The sequence below is a fragment of the Drosophila innubila genome, chromosome X (genome assembly GCF_004354385.1).
Source record: "Drosophila innubila isolate TH190305 chromosome X, UK_Dinn_1.0, whole genome shotgun sequence".
Lineage (NCBI taxonomy): Eukaryota > Metazoa > Arthropoda > Insecta > Diptera > Drosophilidae > Drosophila > Drosophila innubila.
Window position 1 is genome coordinate 23,416,915 of NC_047626.1, and position 22,484 is coordinate 23,439,398.

General features: G+C 32.9%; 1 protein-coding gene across 3 annotated transcripts in view; it reads left to right on the forward strand.

Moving 5' to 3' along the window:
• Positions 1 to 3,199: 3,199 nt before the first annotated feature.
• Positions 3,200 to 22,484, forward strand: part of LOC117779516 (rho GTPase-activating protein 26) — a 70,302-nt gene continuing 51,017 nt past the window's right edge. Inside the window, exons 1-2 of one of the 3 annotated variants that reach the window (XM_034615749.1) lie at positions 3,200 to 3,387; positions 5,096 to 5,786. In XM_034615749.1, the coding sequence (XP_034471640.1) occupies positions 5,609 to 5,786 (178 nt within the window). In that variant the 5' untranslated portion in view covers positions 3,200 to 3,387; positions 5,096 to 5,608. Of the gene's footprint in view, positions 3,388 to 5,095; positions 5,787 to 22,484 lie in introns of those variants that run through there. The other 2 variants (XM_034615755.1, XM_034615740.1) reach the window with 2 other exon arrangements.

Genomic DNA, 22,484 nt, shown 5'->3' on the forward strand with positions numbered 1-22,484 from the left:
ATGTGGTCATAGTGGGCACTGTCGATATGCATTCAATAATTTTATGAATTTGCAGCAATCGGATGTAGTAATTAAATGCGAAACATGTTAAATAAATTATTTTGTTTATTTATAATCGTAGTTTAATATCAGTTAAATAACATTTTGTTTTTAAAATATTATTAACAGCTTTAACAAGAAAATATTATCCTAATCCTGACCCCGTCCGAATAGAAGAACTTTTAAACGATATGCTCCGACTCACATAATGTGGACGGAGGCAAGGATTTAAATTAATAATTTTACATTAAAAATTTTCAAAGTGGAATATTTAAAATTGGAAATTAATACGGTTTGGACCGAGTCGGACCGTTGCCACATTTTATGGTCCAAAATGCTTCTGTTGATTTTTTAAATTTTGAAATTAACGGGAAAAACTGCATCCACTTTTTCCCCGTTGCCGCAGGTATCACAGACCCATCTAAATTTTTATTATACGGAGTTTAGACCTACCAGAGCGTTTTCTGGTCTACTCGAAACGGACCTTCACCAAAAAAAACAAAATCTCTTTTGGCAACTAAAAAAAGCGGAAAAAATAAAATGTGAGGAGGCAGGAATGTAAAAAAAAAAAAACCGAATCAAGAAGAATAAATTTCTTTGGTGTAGACGGACGGTCGCCAAAAGATCTGGGCTATAGCCCAAGGGATGGAACGCCAACGATGAATATATACTACAATACGTATGCAAGGTTGGTACAATTTTATTGTTCCAGGCCACTAAATGCGAAGACGATACAAAACACACAATACACATCAGTTTTAAAAGAGTTTTGATCTAGTTAATCCATTCATTTTCTACATAAACTAAACAGCTTAAGGTGTGTCACAAAAATGAACTTAATGAATGTTTGTGACTAGTGCCCTCATGTGTAAGGAAGTTAAAACGAATAGATAAACAAATTAATAAAAAAAAAAAAAAAATTGGAGCACACTGTGATTCCTTCAGAAAATCGACGTTCCTTCGAAATATAGGTTACGGTTCCGGTTTCGGTACGTCCCGAAATAGCTATTTCGGTAAAAGGTTCTATTTCAGTTATTTTCTTTCCGTTCCGGTATCAGTGCCGGTACGTAACGGTACAGCAAATCAATTTTGAAACATTTTAAAATTTTAACATGCCGTTTTATAATAAATATGACATCAAAATAAACAGAACTAGGGCAAAAAAATTTTGTTGAACGAATCTAAAAATATTTGAGTGCAGAATGAATTTAGAGGCCAAATCATGATCAAAATAACATTCCGCTTGAAAATCGGTTCAGTTTTGACAATGTTATGACGGTTTGACTTTGGTCAGACTTTGGATTGGTCTAGCACTTTACAAGTCAAAAATTTCATTCAATTTTCCATGATTTTTGACAAGAAAATTAAGTGTCTCAGAGTCAAGTTTAAAGTGCTGTCTTATAATAATTACGATATGAGGGTTGATTAAAAGTGAAAACTTGAGATTAAAAATTTTGAATTTTCGAAATTTCAAAGGGAGGACCCTTACCATCGAAATCGAATCTTGGTCGAAAATAATTAAATTTTCTAAATGAACAAAAATTGAATACAGAATGAATTTAGAGACCAAATCATGATCAAAATGACATTCCGTTTGAAAATCTATTCAGTATTGATCAAGTTATGACAGTTGGAAGTTGGACAACTTTTTGACCTAGTAACTTTACCACAACCGTAACGGTACAAACGTTTCGGTATTCGGTTCTTGACAGAGAATTTTCATTCGGTTACGGTTTCAGTTCCGGTACTAAAAATGAAAGGTTAGTTTCGGTTAACGGTTCCGGTACAGGTGTTATTCCCTGAAATAAATACAATTAAGATGAATAAATTTACTCTCAGGAGACTAAAATGTATCCTCAAGAGAAAAAAGCATTTATCGTGAAACAAGTGTGCAAAAAGAAAAGGTGTGTCACATACTTTTTAGAGCACTTGAATATGTACTGGAATCCGCAGTTGGAAGTGTATACCTTGTTGGTCAAAAGAAGGACGTCATAATCTATAAGATGACTCAAATTATCGAACAGTGGTTATCAATCTCTCCATCGATGATCTTCAGATCCTGTTTGAAATGTGAACTGGACAAATTAATTTATCTAATTTCACATTTTGTATGTATTTCATTCTCTTTATACTACTAATGTATTGATTAATTGCCATGAATGTGAATTCTGAATTTTATTTTTATTAAAAATTTTTTGTATTTATATATGAAATTTCTTGCTTAATTTACTTTAATGATACTTTCGATCTGAAAAATTGTTGTTTTATTAAATACATAGACGATATAAATATCTGAACGCGAATTTAAATTTGTGGTGCTTCCACAAATGTGTACCATTTTGTTGCAATGCTAAGCGCTTGGATGCAGTGTCATCAATTTTGTCAAAACACAATTTTACAATATTTAAAAACTTTTAGTATGACCAGTATTTTAATTTAATACCCACATTGCACATTTTGTATGCAGCAGCTGTGATCAGTTGATCGCCGAAATCAAAATATAAATATAATCTAATCTTAATCTGTTTCAGGATTACCCTTAATGTAAGTTTCTTGCTTGCGCAAAAATGAGCAACGCCTAACATGAGCGCAACAATGCGTCTCGCATACCGATTACACGGTTGATAGCAACCCTGAAAACCGGCTGTTAAGTAAACAGACTCTCTATATTCGCACTCGGCAATATAAAATTAAGTATAAATATTTAATGCCCGATTAACTCATTGTTAACAGTAAATTTATTTAAAATACTTTAAATAATTATTGGAATGCTTCACAGGCAATTTGTGCTAAATGAAAGAACATGTAAAGTAACAGCATGATAACAGCAGTATAACAGGAGAGTAACAGTTAAAGCTTTGACGTCATAAGCGCACAATTAGTTGAATAAAATAAGTGATATGTCAAATTCAACAGCTGTACGAGAGTTCACAAACGAACTTCTAATACCCATAAGTTATTATCAAGAAGATATTTGATGAATGAAAAGTTTATAGTACGATTATGTGATGTGCGCGCCCAAAAATTAAAGTTGTGTGAAGTCAAAAACGTAGATTTGTATGCTCCCAGAGAGTCACAATAAGCGGTCGCTTACATAGCGATACCTTGTTAACATTATCGCGTGCTGTTGTTATTATTGTTGCTTTTTGGTTTTGTCTTGTTGGATTTTTGCCGTGAACGGACTTTGACGTCGCGCGACCGACGGACGAGAGAATTGCATTTTGTTGTTTTTTTTTTCGTGTGTGCCGCGGTGTTGCGTTTGAAATACGCGTATTTACTTGATCGCGCGTATCAAAATGGCAGCAGCAGCCGCCACAATAGCCGCAGCAGCTGAAATTATGCAATGAAGTGTGTAATTTTGTTGTTTCATCAATTTGTTTTTTTTTTAATTGCAATTTTTCAACAATAAATATTGTTTTTTTTTATGTTGTATAAAATGCACACATGTGGAAAAAATTTAAGTTCATGTCGCACTTTTTGGCAAAGTGCGCGCTCATGAGTGTGTATGTGTGTGTGAGAGTACTTGAGTGTGTGTGTGCTGCTGTCTACGCAAATATATTTGCAAAACTATAAAAAGAGTTAAAATCATAAAAAAAATATAAATATAAACAAGGCAAATATGCAGTGCAGTTTCAGTTGTTGTATGTATGCGTGTGACTGTGTGTGTGTTTGTGTATGTGCCTTTGTAGTTGATGTCGCGCAACCAGTTTTTTTTGTACGTACATATGTACATACGTACATATATTCAACAAGTTTCTGCTAAAAACGACCGCGACTGCATGTGTGTGTGTCAGAGTGTTTTCGTGTGCGTGTGTGTGCTTGTAGTTGAGCGAAATTTGATTTTTAGCAAATGAAATTAGTTGCAGCAAACGGAAATCAAAAAGTAACTGCAAAACAAAGTCAAATTGCAAGCAGAGCCGCAACAGCAGAAAAAAAACATCAACAACAACAAAGAAAGCAGGGCAGCAACAGCGGCGGCAGAGGCAGCGACAGCGCCGCCACATGAATTTCGCTTTTATAATGCCTACGTTTATGCAGTGCCAGTTATTGCAATCATTTTCAAATCTAATGCAATTTATAAATGTAATTGTCAACAACAATTTGTTTATTATCAAACTATGCCTACATGCAAAAATTGCTCAAGTCAATTGATTCATGCTATTTTATGCATTGCATTGTACGCATAAACGTACCTTCAAATTTTCGACTGCTTGCTGTTGTGTTGCAGCATCAGTGCGTGAGTGAGTGAGAGGGAGAGAGAGAGAGCGAGGGAACGCGAGCCTCTCTTTGGACTTGTTCAGCCAGCGCACTCTCTTGCTCTTGTGTTGCCTTTGCCTGTTTTTCATTGTTGTTGTCGTTGCTGCATTTTGAGCTCTCTTCAAAATTGAAAATATGCATTTGCAAGAAAAAAGTTAGTACTAAAAATAATTATTTTTTGTTTTTACCAATTGTAATTTGTGTGCTTGCTTTGCTTTTTCGATGTACGCCCAATGTGTTTGTGTTTGCTATGTGTGTTTACAAAGAATAATAATAAAAACAGCTAAATGCTAAATTTTGTTGCTATTGTTTAAACAGTTGCCCCAATACATGTACATACATACATGCATACAAACATACATATTTTACTTAAAATTAATGCATCAGCTGTGTTTGTTTGTTTGTTGCTTTTCTGAGCACTTAATTTGTGATTTTTAACTAGTTTATTTTTTCCTTTTTTTTCTCACATTTGTTTTTTTAAATTTAACTATAAGAAAATTATTCATATGCATAATTAATACATATTTGCTTTGCATTGTTTTTGTGTGCATTCAATTAATTAAATTAATAAAAATTTATTTGTATTTATGTTTTTGCAGTGTTTATATTTTGTTTGCATTTGTTTTGTTTGACAAAAAGTGCAACACCCTCCAACAACAACAACAACAAATCAATTAAACAACAATTAATAGTAATTAATTGTGCGAAATAATTCAATAAATCAATATCAATAATATACATATATTTTAAATATATATATTTTGTTTTTGTTCATATTGTTTTGCTTAAAATTATGAAGCAGACGCAACACAAAATTAATAATTACAATAATAATAACAATATTAATAATATTAATTACAATACAAATACAACTACTAATGAGACGCAAGCAGCGAATACTAATAAAAAGAAATACAACAATTACAACAACAACAATTATAATAGCGCAACAGTAACAGCAGCTACTCACAAGCAACAACAACAACAAAACGACACGGCAACTACAACAACAGCAGCAGCCTCAGCAGCAACAACAACAGCAACAACAACAACAGCTGCAGCTGCAAAAAGCAAATTAAAAAACAAACACATTTATTTTGTGCGTCGTCGATTTCGGCGCAACAATTCAAACGCCTCCCAAATCAATATCAACAACCATAATAATAATAACAACAACAATAGTAATATTAATAACAATAATAATAATAAAATTAAGCATAAAACAAATTTCAGCAGCACAGCTAAATCAACAACAACAATTAAAACAACTGCAGCCGCAGCAACAACAACAAACGGCAAAAAATCATTTAAAATGGGCGGCGGCAAAGATATTCGCCGCGGCCTGGAGCCATTGGAATTTGAGGAATGTATTGTCGATAGTCCAGAATTTCGTGATAATTTGAATCGTCACGAAAAGGAATTGGATCACACTAGTCATCAGATCAAGCGCATTATCAAAGAGGTTAAAGATCTAATGAGTGCCGCTAAAGGTGAGTACACATATACATATATGTATTACAAAACTCTCTCACACTTGTACTCTCTATCCTTGTCTAACCAACGAACGCGCGCTACTCGATGCGTGAGAATGCGTTCGCTCTGGATGCGTACTTGGCAAGCACTGCTTGCTTGTGTGTGAGTGAACGTGCGTGTTTGTGTGTGTGTATGTCTGTCTGTCTGTTTGTCTGTCGATGCCTGTCAAGGTCAACCAGTAGCACAAATAAAACCAACAAACAATACACGAGCAACAATTTCTAAGCAGCGACCAGAGAGCGAAGAATTAAGAGACCGTGGGAGAGAGAGGGAGAGAGAGAGCGTTAAAAGCGAGCGCATACATGAAAACAATTTCAGCAATTCGCCGCCCCCCACCCCTTTATCATAACGGCAGTTACATTCCTCTATAACATTGTTCTTACAGTTACAGCTAGTCAAGAAAGTGTTCTAACGAAATCCAAAATTTGCACAATTTATCTTGTGGAATATTTTTAATTTTTGATAGATTTTTATTTTATTGCTTATTTAATTATTTATGTAAAACAAGTTAAAAATAAAATAAAAATAAATTTTGTAGAATTTTATTATTTTTAAAACAAAATAAACAAACATGTGAATTTTTATATTGGCACAACACTTTCTTGACTTACTGTTTGTACATACATTTGTGTGTATGTATGCATGCTTATATCGTTTTAGCAATCATTAGTCAAGTACCTATTGTTATTGTTGTTGCAGCAATAATACGTTTCAAGCAACAGCAATAACAGCAGCAACAGGTGCATGCAGCTGCTTGCACATACACAGATACGCACACACACACACATAACACACACAACACACAATGCAAATATGTCTCAACCGCTTCTAATAAGTCGCCATTAATACAGCCCACTGTGTTTGTCAAGCACTGCTTGTTATACCCAGCAAAGCAGTGCAAATTGTAAGTAGACCTTATAAATCATGCAGTCTATGTTTGATCAGCATCAACAAGTGTTTTTTTTGTGCATTACAGAGATAGGGCGATTTCCTTTGAGGTTTACACGATGAAGTTGCTTCACACAATATATAATGTGTTTGTATATTGTTCTTGAGAAAAACATTGCATTAGATTTTAAGGAACAGATTAGAAATATCTTAGCTTGTTAATGAAATACATAATGAATTTTAATTTAAAAGTAAATAAATAAATAAGTACCTGTAACTTAAAAACGTGAGCTGATGGAAAAAAGTGGAGATCAAGTTTGAAATCAGCAACCCCAAATTAGTAAAAAACTTCTACAAATTTCAAATCAACACACAAAAAGTTCAATTTGGTTCCCTTGTCTAATAAGTTATTCGATAGTTATCGATATTGAACTGAAGATTTCCAACACTGATTGTGTAAAATTTAATTAAATTTATTATAAAGTTGAATATTGATATTTATCAGCATAAAACTGAAATTTCGTTAAAATTATTAATAGTTAAATCGATATGTATCGATATAAATATTTCAAATTAAATTCCACTTGACAGTGGAAACGTTTCGCAACGAACTCGAACGATATTTCATTGATTTATGGCCCACTGGCCACACCCAAGTCAAGTTCAAGTTGATCAATGACAAACACAATTAACTAAATGTGATGGTGTGATATTTGTATGTGCTTGTTAACATATGTACTTACGCACATATCTATCTATATATGTACATTTATCGATAGTCATGGCTATCTTATCGCTTATCAGACTTAAGCATCGAAATCGAATGGAATTGAGACGGTCGGACGTGTTTAAAAATGATAAGCACTTGACCATTTAGTTAACTTAACCTTGACGACTAATTAAGTGAGCACAATTTAAACAAACGATTGTGGGATGTGCGTGTTTGTCCACAGATATGGATTTAGTTTGAGATTCAGTTACCGATTTGGATTTCTACTTTAATTTCAATTTCAATATAAGGCAACCAGTCGATAGCCATAAATAGTTAGTACTACAGGCTGCAAATTGTAATTTGTAATTTGACTGACTGACTAACTGACTGATGGATTGACTGATGCAATGCATTGACAGCCACAAATTGAGTGCAACTAAAGCTGTAAACAAATCAAATTGTTGTTGTGCCTCAGGCGCAACTTCAAAGCCAACTAAGTGAGTGTGTGCGTGTGTGTGTGTGTGGGGAGAGTGGGGAAGTACAGGTAGGAGAGCATGTGTGGAGTGTGGGGAGGAGTAAGCTACTCTCATCCCATCCCACATTTGTTTGCCATTGAACGCATTCACCAAACATGTAGCGCCATCATTGTCAAAATCACAGTCCAAGTCCAAGTTTGAAATACTCAATACTCATTCACACTCACGCTCACATTCAAACTAACACACACACACACCAATATTCGTAGTGCCTTTTCAGTTATTCATAGGAGGTACTCGTTTCGCAGTTTGTAGCTCATTTCGTTTTTGGCTTTGTCAGATTCATTAGCTTCATAAGGTTTGTCACCTTTCCATGTTTGTGACAGGCAAATAGACAGGCCAGCTTAGTCTTAGCTGCAAAACGACTCAGAGATACCCTGTAAACATGTATCTAACCCTTTGACTTAGCATTTTCAAATCTAAGAAATTTTGTTGCAGGTTTTAATAAATTGTAGAAACTTGATCATTTTTTAATTAGTTTATCAGATGAAACGAGCTTAATAATTTGAATATACCCTGTAAATATTTGTATTAATATGTTTTTCAAGCAGATCAATGTAAATTTTTGATAAATTTGATAGACTTTAGTTCAGTTTATTGATTCAACAGCCTTTAACTTATCCTTAACAAGTCTCTTACGGTTTATAGGGTATTTAGAATTCAAGTGTATTCCAAAATATGGAAGTACAATCAATGCACTGTACTTTGTGTTTGTTTCGACAACAGTTTGCGAGACATTGATCAATACAATCAATATAAATACATATACAAATACGAATACAAATACTCGTTCTAAGAAGCACTATCTCTCTGTCTTTCTCCCCGACTCTGTCTTTTTATTTTTTATATAGGTCAATGTGACAAAATTTGATAAAGGGCAACAACAACTCAGAGTTAGTTATCAAAGTGCGAGGCCAGTTTCAAATGCAAATGCCCAAAAAGCGAGCCTCAAACGACCTTCAAAAAAAAAAAACATACAAATAAACAAACTATATATTGAAGTCTGATTAGGCGTGGCTGATGAAATCTAGTAAAAAATTCCAGTTATCGAAAGTGTTCTAGATGTTCGCCCTAATGATTTGCATAAGAATCAAATGACAAGCAACAATTTCAGTTTCATTGGTGATATGTTACTATAAAAGCACATTTATCTATTATCTTTTACGATCTAACGATCTTTTATGTATCCCTACCAATAATCTAATCTATTTGAAGTTTCTTTAACATTCTTAAGCTATCTGCAGATCTTGTTTGTCTAACATAAACAATATTTAGACGAGCTATTTGTATCCATATCCCCATATTATCTGTAAGAACTGTTTTTTTCCGTGTTATCTCAGATAAAATTTATCTTTGTGCTTTGAATTATCGTCGAGGTCTGAAGCTTATGTCTCTCATTATTCTTAGCTCGTTTTTTTAGTGTCCAATTTCAAGGAGTAATATCAATCGAAAATATAAAAATCGAATGAATGTCATTGCGTCTGGCATACACAAATAGCAAGTTGGAAATAAGAGAGCTTGCTCGATTAGCAGATACTCTTTATATATAAATGAGATGGGCCAGAATACATGATTTCTAGAAATTAAGTTTAATTTTGTTAAAGTGGAAAGCCAAACTTTTCACAATTGATATTAGAAAGTTAAAAAAAAAAAAAAAAACTAAAATTGTTTGTCATATCTTTGTTTATTTTTAAGAAGCTTTCTATGTCTTACCCACTTGACTTATACTCAGACTACAGGGTATATAAAACTTTAAACTCAAAACCAGGTCCAGACAAAAACGAAACCAAAAACCCAAAAAAAAAATATTTTTAACGCTGACGCTGGAGGAATTCAATCTAAATGTAAACAGTTTGCATGTATGTATGTATCTGTGTGTGTGTGATGTACTGTATGCAAAATGTTAACGGCTTTTCAGCGAGGTTGAGTGTGCATAAAATTTGATCGCCTTTGGTTTGTTTGAAATGCGATCAATCTTTCGGCCAGCAGAAGAAACAATTCTTTGCTCACTCTCTGCATGTGTGTGTGTGTGTGTGTGTGAGTGTGTATCTGTGTATCCGGCGCTCTTGTCGAAGCTGAAACTAAACAACGCATCGTTTTTACGTTTGAATTTGGTATGAATCATTTGATTTTGTTTTATTTTTTATGTTTTTTTTCTCATTTTTTTATTTTCTTTGTTTTGCTTTGGCTTTCGGCTTGATAAATTGTTTGCCGCCCCTTTACCCCGCTCTTAGCCTTGGTCGAGAGAAACCAGTTTTATTTATTTATTTTTTTTTTGGTTGAAACTGTGGCTTATCAGCCGCATACTTCATCTCGTCCTCTCTCGCTCTCACATGCGATCTAATTGTTGCTCTTTCTAGACGGATAGATGGATCGAAAGACAGAAAGAGGGAACGAAAGACAGGCAAAAGATAGAGAATGATCGATTAGCGGTGCGTTAGTTACTTTAGATAAGCCATAGAAGTGGCGGTGCTTGTTGATTGACAGGCCCCACCTGCCCCACCTGATCCACCATCATCAATAGCACCACCAGCAGACGTACGCCTTGGGCCCAGCCCCAATATCAACATACATATATATGTATTGAATATGTATGACGCACCTTTCCCTCTATCTCTCTCTCTCTCTCTCTCTCTCTATCTCTTAGCTTTCCCCCTCTTTCACTCTCTCTTTCTCTCTGTCTCCATAGTGCGGGTCAGAACACAACGATCGTCATATGGGCTCCCATGGTTAACATAAATAAATACGTATACATATCGTTTACGTAGCTAATCAGCGCATTAGGCGATTAACTAATACATTTCCTCCTAATCTACACACATTCCCCTTTCCCTTAATGTCCATTACCAACTTTGGTATTTCACATCGGACTTTAAGATCTCTGACCGATTTGTCATGTGTGGTTTGGTTGTTTGGTTGTTCAATTGTTTTTCCCTTTTGGGTAGTAAATATATACATATGTAGGATGCTATAGAGTAAATGAAATTATATAAGCAATTAGTATTTATAGATATCGGATCACTACAACATTTAATTCCCATACGAATTATTAGTTGATAAATGAGTTGTTTTTAAATAAAAACTGTTTACTATCAAACTCAGACCAATCACATTGAAAAGTATTTAAGTCGGAAGGCTGTAACATATAGTTGCTGTAGGAATAATAAGTCCTTTTTTTAAATCGGACAACAAAGTATTTGTCGATCAACTACTTTTTTACGTAAAACAATTTATATTCAACAAATATAAGTAGCAATACAACTAAAATCTTTTGACAATTGTATAAGCATATAAATAGTAATATTAAAAAATCTGTTATATAAAGGGTTTTTATAATTTGGCTTATTTAAAACGTTGCTTTCTTTTTAATCTTTCAATACTTTTACTATTTTTTCTTATTACTTCTGAACTTATTTAGTAATTTATGTCAGGTTTTTGCATTTATTTATGAAGTTTCTACCCACACCTGACATCTAGATTCTTTCTTTTTTTTCCCCCAAACACAGTATTATCATTTCTTTTGTTGTTGTTTCATTATTATTGTCAACGTTATTGTTGTTGTTGTTGGGAGCAGCTATTTAAAGTGCGAGACAGACACGCAAACCGATTGTTTGCTTCGTTTGCTCTGTCGTCTGGCATTTTTCAATTGGTTAATTTTCAAGGTGCGAGTTCGAGTTGAAGTTCGAGTACCCGTTGTATTTATTAATTTATTTGTATTTAGTTTTGCGCAGAGCACCATTTTTTTTGGCGATCCCAGAAGAGTGTCAATAGAAAGTTGTTTTGCTTTTTTAAGTCTATCAGTGTTATCGATAATTGGGGGGGATGGAGCTACAAGTTGTGTGTATTTTGCTGTACTTTCAATAGTCAAGAGAAAAACATGTGTGGACTTTTATAGTTATCGATAAGTGTAAATTTATATCAGCCCGTATTATCGATAAATGATTGTGTCGCTATTTATAGTTCCGATACCGATATTTTCGACACAGATATTTTCTGTTGCTATTGACAAATATTTTATTCATGTGAATGTATTTATCGATACTTACAATTTCATGTTGTCGATGTTATCGATAAGCTAAAAATCAACTAAAAGCTGCTGTAGTTGCATTTAAAATATAATTAAATTGCTATTACTCTCGAAATGGTTTTACTTACACTCGCTATCGACAGTTATCGAAGTAGTTAAAGTGTTGCTTTTGTTATCGATACAGTTACTGATATTTCTTGAGTTTTGCTGACTTAAAGACAGATCTGCCTGTTTCTGACATTATTGTTATTGTTTAAAAAAGTCTCATTTTTTCGGTCGATCACTTATCGCTGCGGTTTCACAGTCATCGATATGGCGGCTTATCGACGCTTTTGGCCACTTGATCGGTGCAGGGCGCAGAGGCTTCAAAGTGGAATGGCAAAGCCGTTGAAATTCTGTCCAACAGCCAAAAAGCCAAGTTAAATATTTACCCAAACGATTTGATCTACATACTCAAATAAATACATACATACGTATGATGTATATGAATGTGTACATATTTAATTTTTCCACTTATCGAATTTCGCACTTGCGCACTCGTAACACTTGAGCTTAAAGTTTCATTCGCCTTACGGCAGCATTATTTATGATTCTGTCATAACGAAAACTCTTTACTCAAATGACAGGTCCGCAAAAGAGCTTTTTGGCTAAATTGTCGCAGTTTTGTTTATAACAAGTACATACATACATACGTACACTCATTAAGTACATATACTAAACGGACGCACCTAATGCCAAGAAACATATATACTATTTTCATTTGAAGATAAGATAAATACAATCTAAACCTGAACAAAGTTTTAGACATACTTACTTAACACAAACAATACCAATGAAGCAACTAAAAATTGGCTAAAATGAATTCCCTTGAAGGTGAAGTGTTACCCGTTTGGTCAAACTCAAAGAACTCAAAGAGCTCGCTTCTACGCTTCTACGAAGCGATAAAAACTATTTTTGTTCTTGCTTTTGAAGTTGTCCAGCACATTTTGTTACGGGGAATTGCTCTTTCCAATGAATCTTTGAGATGCTAAGCTATCACCAAGATAGAAGATAGCACAGATATCTTTATAGATATGAATCTATTCATTTACGATGTTAAACAAAGTCTGAAGAGGAACAAATTCATATAAGACTCCTTTATTTTTTATCACAGCGATTTAATTTATTTCGTTTTACTAAATTAAACACAAATTGAAACCAACTTTTTTAAATGCATTCTTGTTCTGTCTCTTTTTCTCTTTCTTTTATTCGTTTAAAATAATTCCTTATGATCTTTATAAAATTAATACAATTAAAAAGAGTTGTAATATAGTTTATATACAATATATGTGAATATTTTGTCGCCTGGGTTATGTGATCGATGGTTGTCGGTGTGTCAAAACAAGCGAAAATTGCTGACAGTTATTTATTTATTTATTTTTTGTTGTTTTCTTTGTTAATGTGAATGACCTGACGACTTTCCCGATTGTCAATTGTTTTGGCCGTCTCATAAAGAGTTCAAATATGTGGGGAATTAAATAATATCTACGATTCGATTGTTATTTTGTATTGTACAATTTTAGTATCTAAAAAAAAAAAATTTATCTTGCCAAAGAAATTGTAAAAAGAAACTATCGAAACTCATTCTAAGCCATGAAAGGAATGACTTGACACATGTTTCAAACTGTCTGCGAAAATGCGCAGAGAAAATACATCATGGAAAATGGATTTTTCATTCATTCGATGCGACATTCGCCACGCATCAGCAGAAAAATATGATTTAAAAATCAATTTACAGCGCCAGCGATAACAAAAGAAAACAAAATATCGCTTTGGGCGTGATAGGCTGCGAAATATCCTGTAGTAAATAAATTAATTTCAAAGATTATTTGATAACTCTATTTTATTTTTCTCTAAAAATTTATGTCTAAAATGGCTTATAAATAACGTTTCATGGCAATCAACTAACGTTCATATTATTTTTGTTTATTATCGATAAATTTCGATAAGTCTGCAGCGTATGCTTTCTTCAACTTCAGTGTCGACATAAAAACAAAGGTAAACACTAAATAAAAAGAAGCTAATCAAAAACATCGAGAGGAGGCGACAATAGCAACGGCTTGGCTTAATGTGAAAGTGACAAATGCTTGAGACTTAGAGAAAGAGATGATAGTAAGAAAGAGGGGGAGAGTGGGAGAGGGAGAAAAGGAGGCATATTTTAGCTTCACCTGCTACGTGATGAACTCTGCTGACGATCATAATGCTTGAAAATGATCATGATAATGAAAATGCAGATGAAGTGGAAGTGGAAGAAGATGCTGATGATGAAGAAAAAAGATGCTGTTAATGAGGAAAAATATGCCGATGATGATGAGGTTGTTGTGTTAGTCACCAATTTGACAATGATGATCATCTGTGAAGATCTGAACAGCCTTTGGCTCATAAATATTAAATGCCAAATAACAAGAAAACCATACGACGAACAATGCACAGCAACAGATACAGACAGAGAAAGAAAGGAAGGCAGAACGAAAGGGAAAGAGAGTGAAAGAGAAAGAAAGAGAGAAATGATAAAAATACCAAGAAAGAATGATTGTTTTTGGCACGCCAATGATTTGATACCCTTGCACAGCCATGCACTCAATTTTTGACTGATCGTTTCTATGGCAGCTATATAAATAAGTGGTCAAATTTTATCTAAACTTGGTCAGGATGTAATGGTAATACCAATGACACATTTTATAATATAGGTTGAGATATTTTGTTTAGCTAAAGTTTAATTTTCGATCGATAGTTCCTTTAATATAATATGAGTTGTCCAATTGGTTGAACTATCTCAAAAATATATACTTTTTCATACTAAAGATTGATTTTCAAACGATATAATTTATTGGATTTCTACATACCCTCTGGATACCCTTTTTTTTTATTGCTTATAAAACCGACAATTCGTATGATAAAACCTCTAAGCGATGTCAATAACACAGAAAAACCCTTTGGCTTTGGCTTTCAGCTTTGCCTTGTCCTTGGTGTATTAACCTGCCACATGCCCCATGCCCATGCCACATGCCATATGCCCCAAGCTCTATACACACGGACCGTGGTATGCGAGCAACGCCTTAAGCCGATTTGTTGCAATTAAAACACATAAAATATTTGTTTATTATCGTGACCCAAACGACATTTTTGGGGCGTGGCATCGTTTCGATTGTGGACGACAGTTGAGCATTAGCCTTCCCCCCTTTTACGCCCCGATCTGCCCACCCCTTGTCCTCCTCTACACGCCTCAATTTGTTGTTGGGTCAGTTGATGATCGACAAATGGTAGAGGATTATGCGAGGGTCAGACGATGCATATATCTATATCTATAAATGGAATGAAATCTTACGAAGGTGGATCAGAGAGTATTCGGAATTAAAGGGAATACTGTTTGTTTATACTGATTCATAAATTTTACGAGGGCTGATTAAGAAGAATGTGTTTTTTATTCGAATGTTATAATTTAGTGTCAAAAAAGGAAAGGTCAAAAATAAAAATTTTAAGTGTTAATCAACATGCTATTCTAATTTTGTGAAAGATGATAAAGATTCAAATTCAAGCTACAAGATGATATTGATTTCAATGTTCTTTTATTTGCTTACTGTGGTATTGCTATTATTTTTTACACTTCCTAAATAAAAAATAAAATATAAACAAAACGAGTAATTTGTCTAAATATTAGTCATACATTTTAGCATATTTTCATTATATTAAATGACTTACATTGTCGTTACTTTCACAAGTCAAATACTTTTTTAACGACCCACTCATTTTGTTTTAGATTGGCGTATCGACTTATTTGCTATTATTCTTTTCATTTTGGTTTAGTTTACACACTTGGGCCAAGCATTTAACCGCAATTGCAATGACCTCGAGCTAACAGCAATTAGAGCGACCAAGTTTCAAAGTCCAAAAAAAGCAACAAAAAACTAACCAACTGACTAAGTAAAAAACTAAGTAACTGCACTGTTTTTTTTTGTGTTTTTCAATTTGTAAAATAACAATTTAATTTAGCATTTTTTGTTTTATGCGAATGATACGATGACATTTACTTGGCTACCGGCAACAAAATTGTTGTAATAGACAGATGGACAGACAGCTAGAAAGACAGACGGACAGCTAATTATGACAAACAAAATGGATTGTGTCAGTTACAACTGTCAGTCAGTTTGTCAGTCACTTTAATTAGCTGGAAAGTATAGTACCAAAAAAAAAAAAAAAAAAATCGGGACAAAAAGGTTTAAGAAAAAAACCACTATTTTGTTGGCCACAAATAAAACAACAACAACAATGACAGCTGTAACAAAAACTACCATAACAATTATCTTTATTAAGTCGACAGTTTGATACCCTGAACATTTCTTTATTTAGTTAAAATTATGTTTCTTGGTTTGATTTAAAAAAATAAAAATCCCATAACAGCTGAAGATATTGAATTGAAACAGCTGTATTGTTATCGAGTAATCGATAACTGTAAAAAACAACTGACTTAAATTCTATAAAAGCAGCACAATGACCAACAGATATATTTTTAATAGACTAACAGATACCCTACACTGAAGTCGAAAGTGTTATTATATTTCTATAAAGAATTTTGTTTTTAAAAGGCAAATCTGTTATACCCTTTGCCTATAATAACTGGGTATGTAGAAAGATAGATGCATAAAAAACAAAAAAAATAACAATGTTAAAACAATTTTCTTGTAAACAACGAACAACATTTCCGTATAAGATATACACACACACACACAGAGATAGAGAGGGAGAGAGACAGAAAGAGATCTCTGGGAATTTGTACCTACAACTTCTACATGTTGCAAGTTGTAAGCACAACACAGTTTTGTTACTTGTAGAATTGTTGTTGTTGCTGTCATTATTGTTATTGTTATTACATATTGTTATTTTGGCAATAATGATGCACATTCGTCGTGGCATTTTGGAAAATTTGCGAATTTCACGCGTATTTATGAAAAATGCCAGCAACAAATTGTGGCTAAAATGAAATATGTTTATTATTAAAAGTTATGGTCAATGGGAAAATAATAATATGATATTGCCTGGCCAACAAAAAGACCTATCCGATATATGCATATATTTGTAGAAATATATACATGTGTATATAAGTATGGGTAACAACAGATGCGTGCAGTTCGTGCCAATGAATGAATGTTTCAGCACTTGAAAAGAAACAAACAGCAACAAGAATGGAAAACGGATTTCAGAAGTATACAAAAATCATTTGTAAAAACAACAAAGCATGAATTCCAAATATGCCGATAAAGGGCGCTGACGCAAATGCAATCGAATATTCCAATTTTTATAAATAATTTACAATTTCTATTTTTCTTTTCATTTTCTTTTTTATGATTATGATTATGTAAAAGCAGCTGAAAACTGAAAAGATAGGTTGAAAACGTAACGAAAAAATTTATTTACAATAAAAGATATTGCATCAAATGATCTATAAACAGATTGTTACTAAATACAAATGTAGTATAAACTTTAAAAATGGGGGATTCCTTCAATGAATGTTTGCTTTTATTTTACTGGAACAAAATTCCTATTTTAAAGTTTACTTTGTTTTATAGCCAGTATTTTTTTTTTAAATTCTTTTTGATTATAATTTTCATAAAATAAGAACAGCATTCACAAAACATCAACTTTATCTTCTCGCTAATATAATGCCTTAGGAAAATATCTTTTATCTTAAGTCATTTCAAATTTTAAATTACCACAAGTAACATTTACTATCTCGATTCCAAGAACTGACGGGCAATCTATTTAATCAGCTGATTTGCCTCGCTGTATTTGCTTTCTTTTAAATATACGGTTATATTATATGTTTTTAAACTACTTCAAATTGTTCAATGATATTCCCGATCAACGATCCAGTTATCATATTTCTCATTGACGCCATAAGTTGATAACTTGATAGACAAGTCGATAGATACATAACGTCATTGAGATTAAAATTTATGTTGATGAAGTGTTCATTGAAGTGATAAGTTCTTTATAAACAGGTATTTATTTCAATTGTTATGAATATTCGTTACATTTGGCATTTAAAGATGGATTATGTCGATATACATTTTTAAAATTGAGATCTTTTTCGAAGATCGACAGTTTTGGTATGTCACGTAGCATATATAATTTATCCATACATGTGACATCGATAACAAAATGGTTATATTTAAAAACTTGCTTGAATAAAAATTAATAATGATTAATTATACAATTTTTAATGGTCAACGGACTAGTACAATTTCAAAAGATTGATATAAAAGATATTTAATAAATATTTATTAATTGTTTTTATATATACAGACAGCTTTATCATATATTTTATAGTCCCATTCTTGTTTATAGAGTATAAACATATTTAGTTATATTGCCGGGTTTTGCTAATGTTCTCACCGCCCACTACGAAACTGACAGACCAAAAGAATACTTATTTATATTTAAAATGGCTTTTGCGAGTGCATTTTGAAATTTAAAACTCGATGCCTATGTATCTACAGCTGGACATAGCTACATATATATTAATATATACAATTTATGTCTCTTTGTTTAGAGTAATTAACAATCAATCCTTAAATCTAATCCTTAAATTTAAGCAACTGTAAAAGCTTTTTCTTATGATTGAAAATTTCTTGAAAAAAAAAATACCCAATCTCTAGATTTAATTATTTATTGTTATTATTATTTTTTTTTTTTTTTTGCAAAATTTTAAATCTTACATTTTCAGTAACACTAAGGCCTGTATGGTGTAGACCAGAAAACTTTCTAGTAGTTCTAAACTCCATATAAAAAACTATTTCATAGAAAACTTACCGCCGGCGGAAATTTCTGTTCTACTCCATTCGCGGCTTTAGAATGTTATTAGCTGAATTTCTAATGTATTTAAAACTTTTCGCGGGCAACACCGGACTAATCCCAGTTAGTGTATAATGCATATATTATATACATATGTATTTATATAAGGAAAGCGCATACAGTCTCTGGTTTGTCAGCATTTGTATTTTGTCGCGTATTTATTTATTATTTCTCAGCTTGTTTTCATCACGAACTCCACATGTGTGTGTGCCTGATAATCGCAAGTGCAGTTGCTTACACACAACCTAACACAATACACACTCACAGTCACAGCATCGACGTGGGTGCGGCATCTCCCCACCCCTCCCCATTTCTCGGCACCCGCTCCACGGCAGTCCTCTTCTCTCAGCTACAGTTTGTACCCCAATACGTGCCATTGCACGAAATGCAAAGTTTTCACCGTTTTCATTATTTGTTTTTATAAATGTGTATAATATGTACAGTACAATACATACACATTTATGTTTTTTCTCGGTTTCATTATTTTACATACATATTTGTACTTGTTGATGTCTGCGCATTGAAATCGTGGATTTATCATCGTTGGGTTACTTATTAACGTATGCTTCCTCTTCTCTTAAACTAGCTTGTGTTATCATCCATCTGTGGACTTTGTTGTCTTATCTCTTTAGTTATACATACTTACTTAACGTTTACGACTAGTCAACAAATTTATTCCATGATTCACTTTTTTTTTTTTCAATCTTTTGTTTCTTTCTTTTTATTTGCTTTATTTTATTTATTTATTTATTTTTATCTGTAAGTTTCCGCAACAAATCGCAATTTATACGAGTTGCTGAGCGCTAGAAATAGATATTACCTTTGTTCTTTGTACGGAATTGCAAAATATTGTGGTTAAAGATTGTAAAAACCCCAATGAAAGGTCAAGTTTATGCAATTTATCGACCTTTTATACCCTGTATCGACTTTCTATATACACTAAAAAAAAAAGACCAACTTCTAAAATCAAGAACACTCATCTTAAATATTCTGTTCTTAAAATAAAATTATTTTAAGACCAAATTACTGAAACTAAGATTAATAATCTAAAATATCTTAAAATCTTAATATAAGAATAAAAATCTTAAGTTTTAGAAAAGTATAAATATGTACTTTTTCGTATCAAACAAATGGTGGCTCCGTGACGCTCTGGTTAGAGGAAAGAAAATAAAATTACTAAGATAATACAGAATAATATGTATATAAATCAAAATTAAAAAAAAAATTATACATAAAAAATTACTTTTATTTTTTTATTCTTAAATTAAGAACTTGGTCTTATTTAAAATGTTCTTAAAACCAAGATATGTTTTCTTAATTTAAGAATTTTATGTGCTCGACGCATTTTTTAGACCAAAATTCTTAGTTTTGAGACCAATATCTTGATTTTAAAACATTTTTTTTTTTTTCAGTGTAAGCATTTTTCTTTTGCACTTGCGTCGAAGAAATATCTTAAATAATGTTGTAATACCTATCGATTACTTTTTTAAGACTTTATATATCGATTACAATGTAAGTTATTCATCTTATATCGCTATCACTATGAAAGAATAGTATTTCACAAATATTAATTGCTCAAATATATCGATAACTTTGCAGCGGCATAAATCGATAGCTCTATTATCATAAGCATTACATATAGCTCTCAATGAAGCTACAAATACTCTTTACAAATATTAATTGCTTATGTCGAAAGTCAAATAAATTGAACCAAGAGCGAAAACAGTGAGCTTCAACGAAAAGAAAAACTGAAGAAAAATGAATGAAAACGCTAAAAAAAATTGTTTGAAAAAGTTCGAAAGCGCCCAATGAACATGTTCCAAATGCAAGTACAAAGCAAAGAGAACACGTCCAACAAACAAAGCCGCAGGGAAATTGACGTCAGTAGGGAAAATGAAATCCATACACATACTCACACAAAATTCACATACACATACATTCATGTTTGTACATGCAAATAAAACAAACTACATTTCCTCAAGTGTTTTAACAATTACCACTTAATTTAAGTAACGCTGCCATTGTGAATGGTTTTGTTAGAAGGCGGCCTTCGCCTTCTCCTTCAATGATATAAAAAAAAAACTTCTACAACATCTGAATAAAGCCCCAACAACAACAACAAGAACTCAAACTTTTCAATGGCCAAAATATCCGTTCTATAAGAAGAACAACAATAATTAAACACAAATAATTTTGTTACTTTTTTCTGTTTTTTGTTTTTGAAATTAGTGCAAAAGAAGGCAACGCCAAATACATAAATACTTTAAGCAAACAACAACAACAACTTTGAATTTTCCCCATTTCTTTAAATGCCTATGCATATAAAAAGGCATCCAAAATAAAGCAAAACACACGGAAAAATTGAAACAAATTTTTACGTTTTTTATAGATATTTCATTTTAGTTAAAAAAAAAAAATTTCCCAGCGAGCAGCAAAATCAGGAAAGAAATAGATTAAGAAACATGCCTTGCATATACCCTGTAATATGCAGATTATATATCAATTTATAACGATATGGATGGTAGGATGAAAACGGTTACAGTCTTGTGACGAAATATCGGCGGAAGAATTTTTTTTGTTGGTTTCTTCCTCTAAAATAATCAGTTCCAAAAATAATTTGTGACAATTAAAGTCTGTCAATATACCCGCTTGTCAGCTCATTCTGTTGAATGGGTATACAAACTAAGATGCGAGAATATCTAAAATAAATTTAAATATGCGGCTGGCAAGCGAACTGGCGCGTATTGCATGCATGTGTTTTGACTCAAATTTGGCGCAAAATGTGTGGCAACAACAACAGCAGCAGCGGCAACAACAACAACAACAACAGCAACAACAAGAACAACTTTTAACCAACAGCCGCGTCTCCGTGTCTGCCCCAGAAGACAGCAGCAGCATCGTCAACAGGCGACCAAATGGTTTTTCAGCAGACGTGAAATTCTTTAGATACCCTGTTAACTTTTAGAATGGTTATAGGAAACTAAAGCTAATGTATGCTTATGTATCAAAAATATTAATACATAAATAAGAATAATATCTATGCTAAATTTGTAATCTTTTCTATATAAATAAACAAATGTTAGACAAAGCTTGTTTTAGTTTGACAAACTATTAAGAAACATTAAAATACTAATTAAACATAAATTTTTCCTAATTACCAACATAAGTTTAATTGCTGTAGCGCTATTCTTTTTTCTGCTTACAGGGTATCTAGCTAGTCGTGCTTTCTTCTGCCTTCAGCTCGCACGCTTCATAGATTTTTCCAATGTGTACACAGTGTTCAACGATATACCATGATGATATGCCCAAGCATCGCACTCTCCCCTCCCTACATTTTCCCTGCTTTTCTTCACAGCGTCGCATTTTCCCTTCGTTGATTTCTTTTTAGTGTTTGGCGGCATTCTTTTTATCACACATTGGGCCAAAATAAATCGTATCTGTACATTTGTTAGCCATTGTTTCACAGCTTGTGAGCTCTTTTTGCGGGGACAGGGCAGCGAGTGCTTTGCACTGAGTAAACTTTTCTCCCAGGTGGCCATTGGGCAGCTTGCTGTTTTTAATGCTATTTTTAATATACCAAACATTTAAGCCATTTGCCACA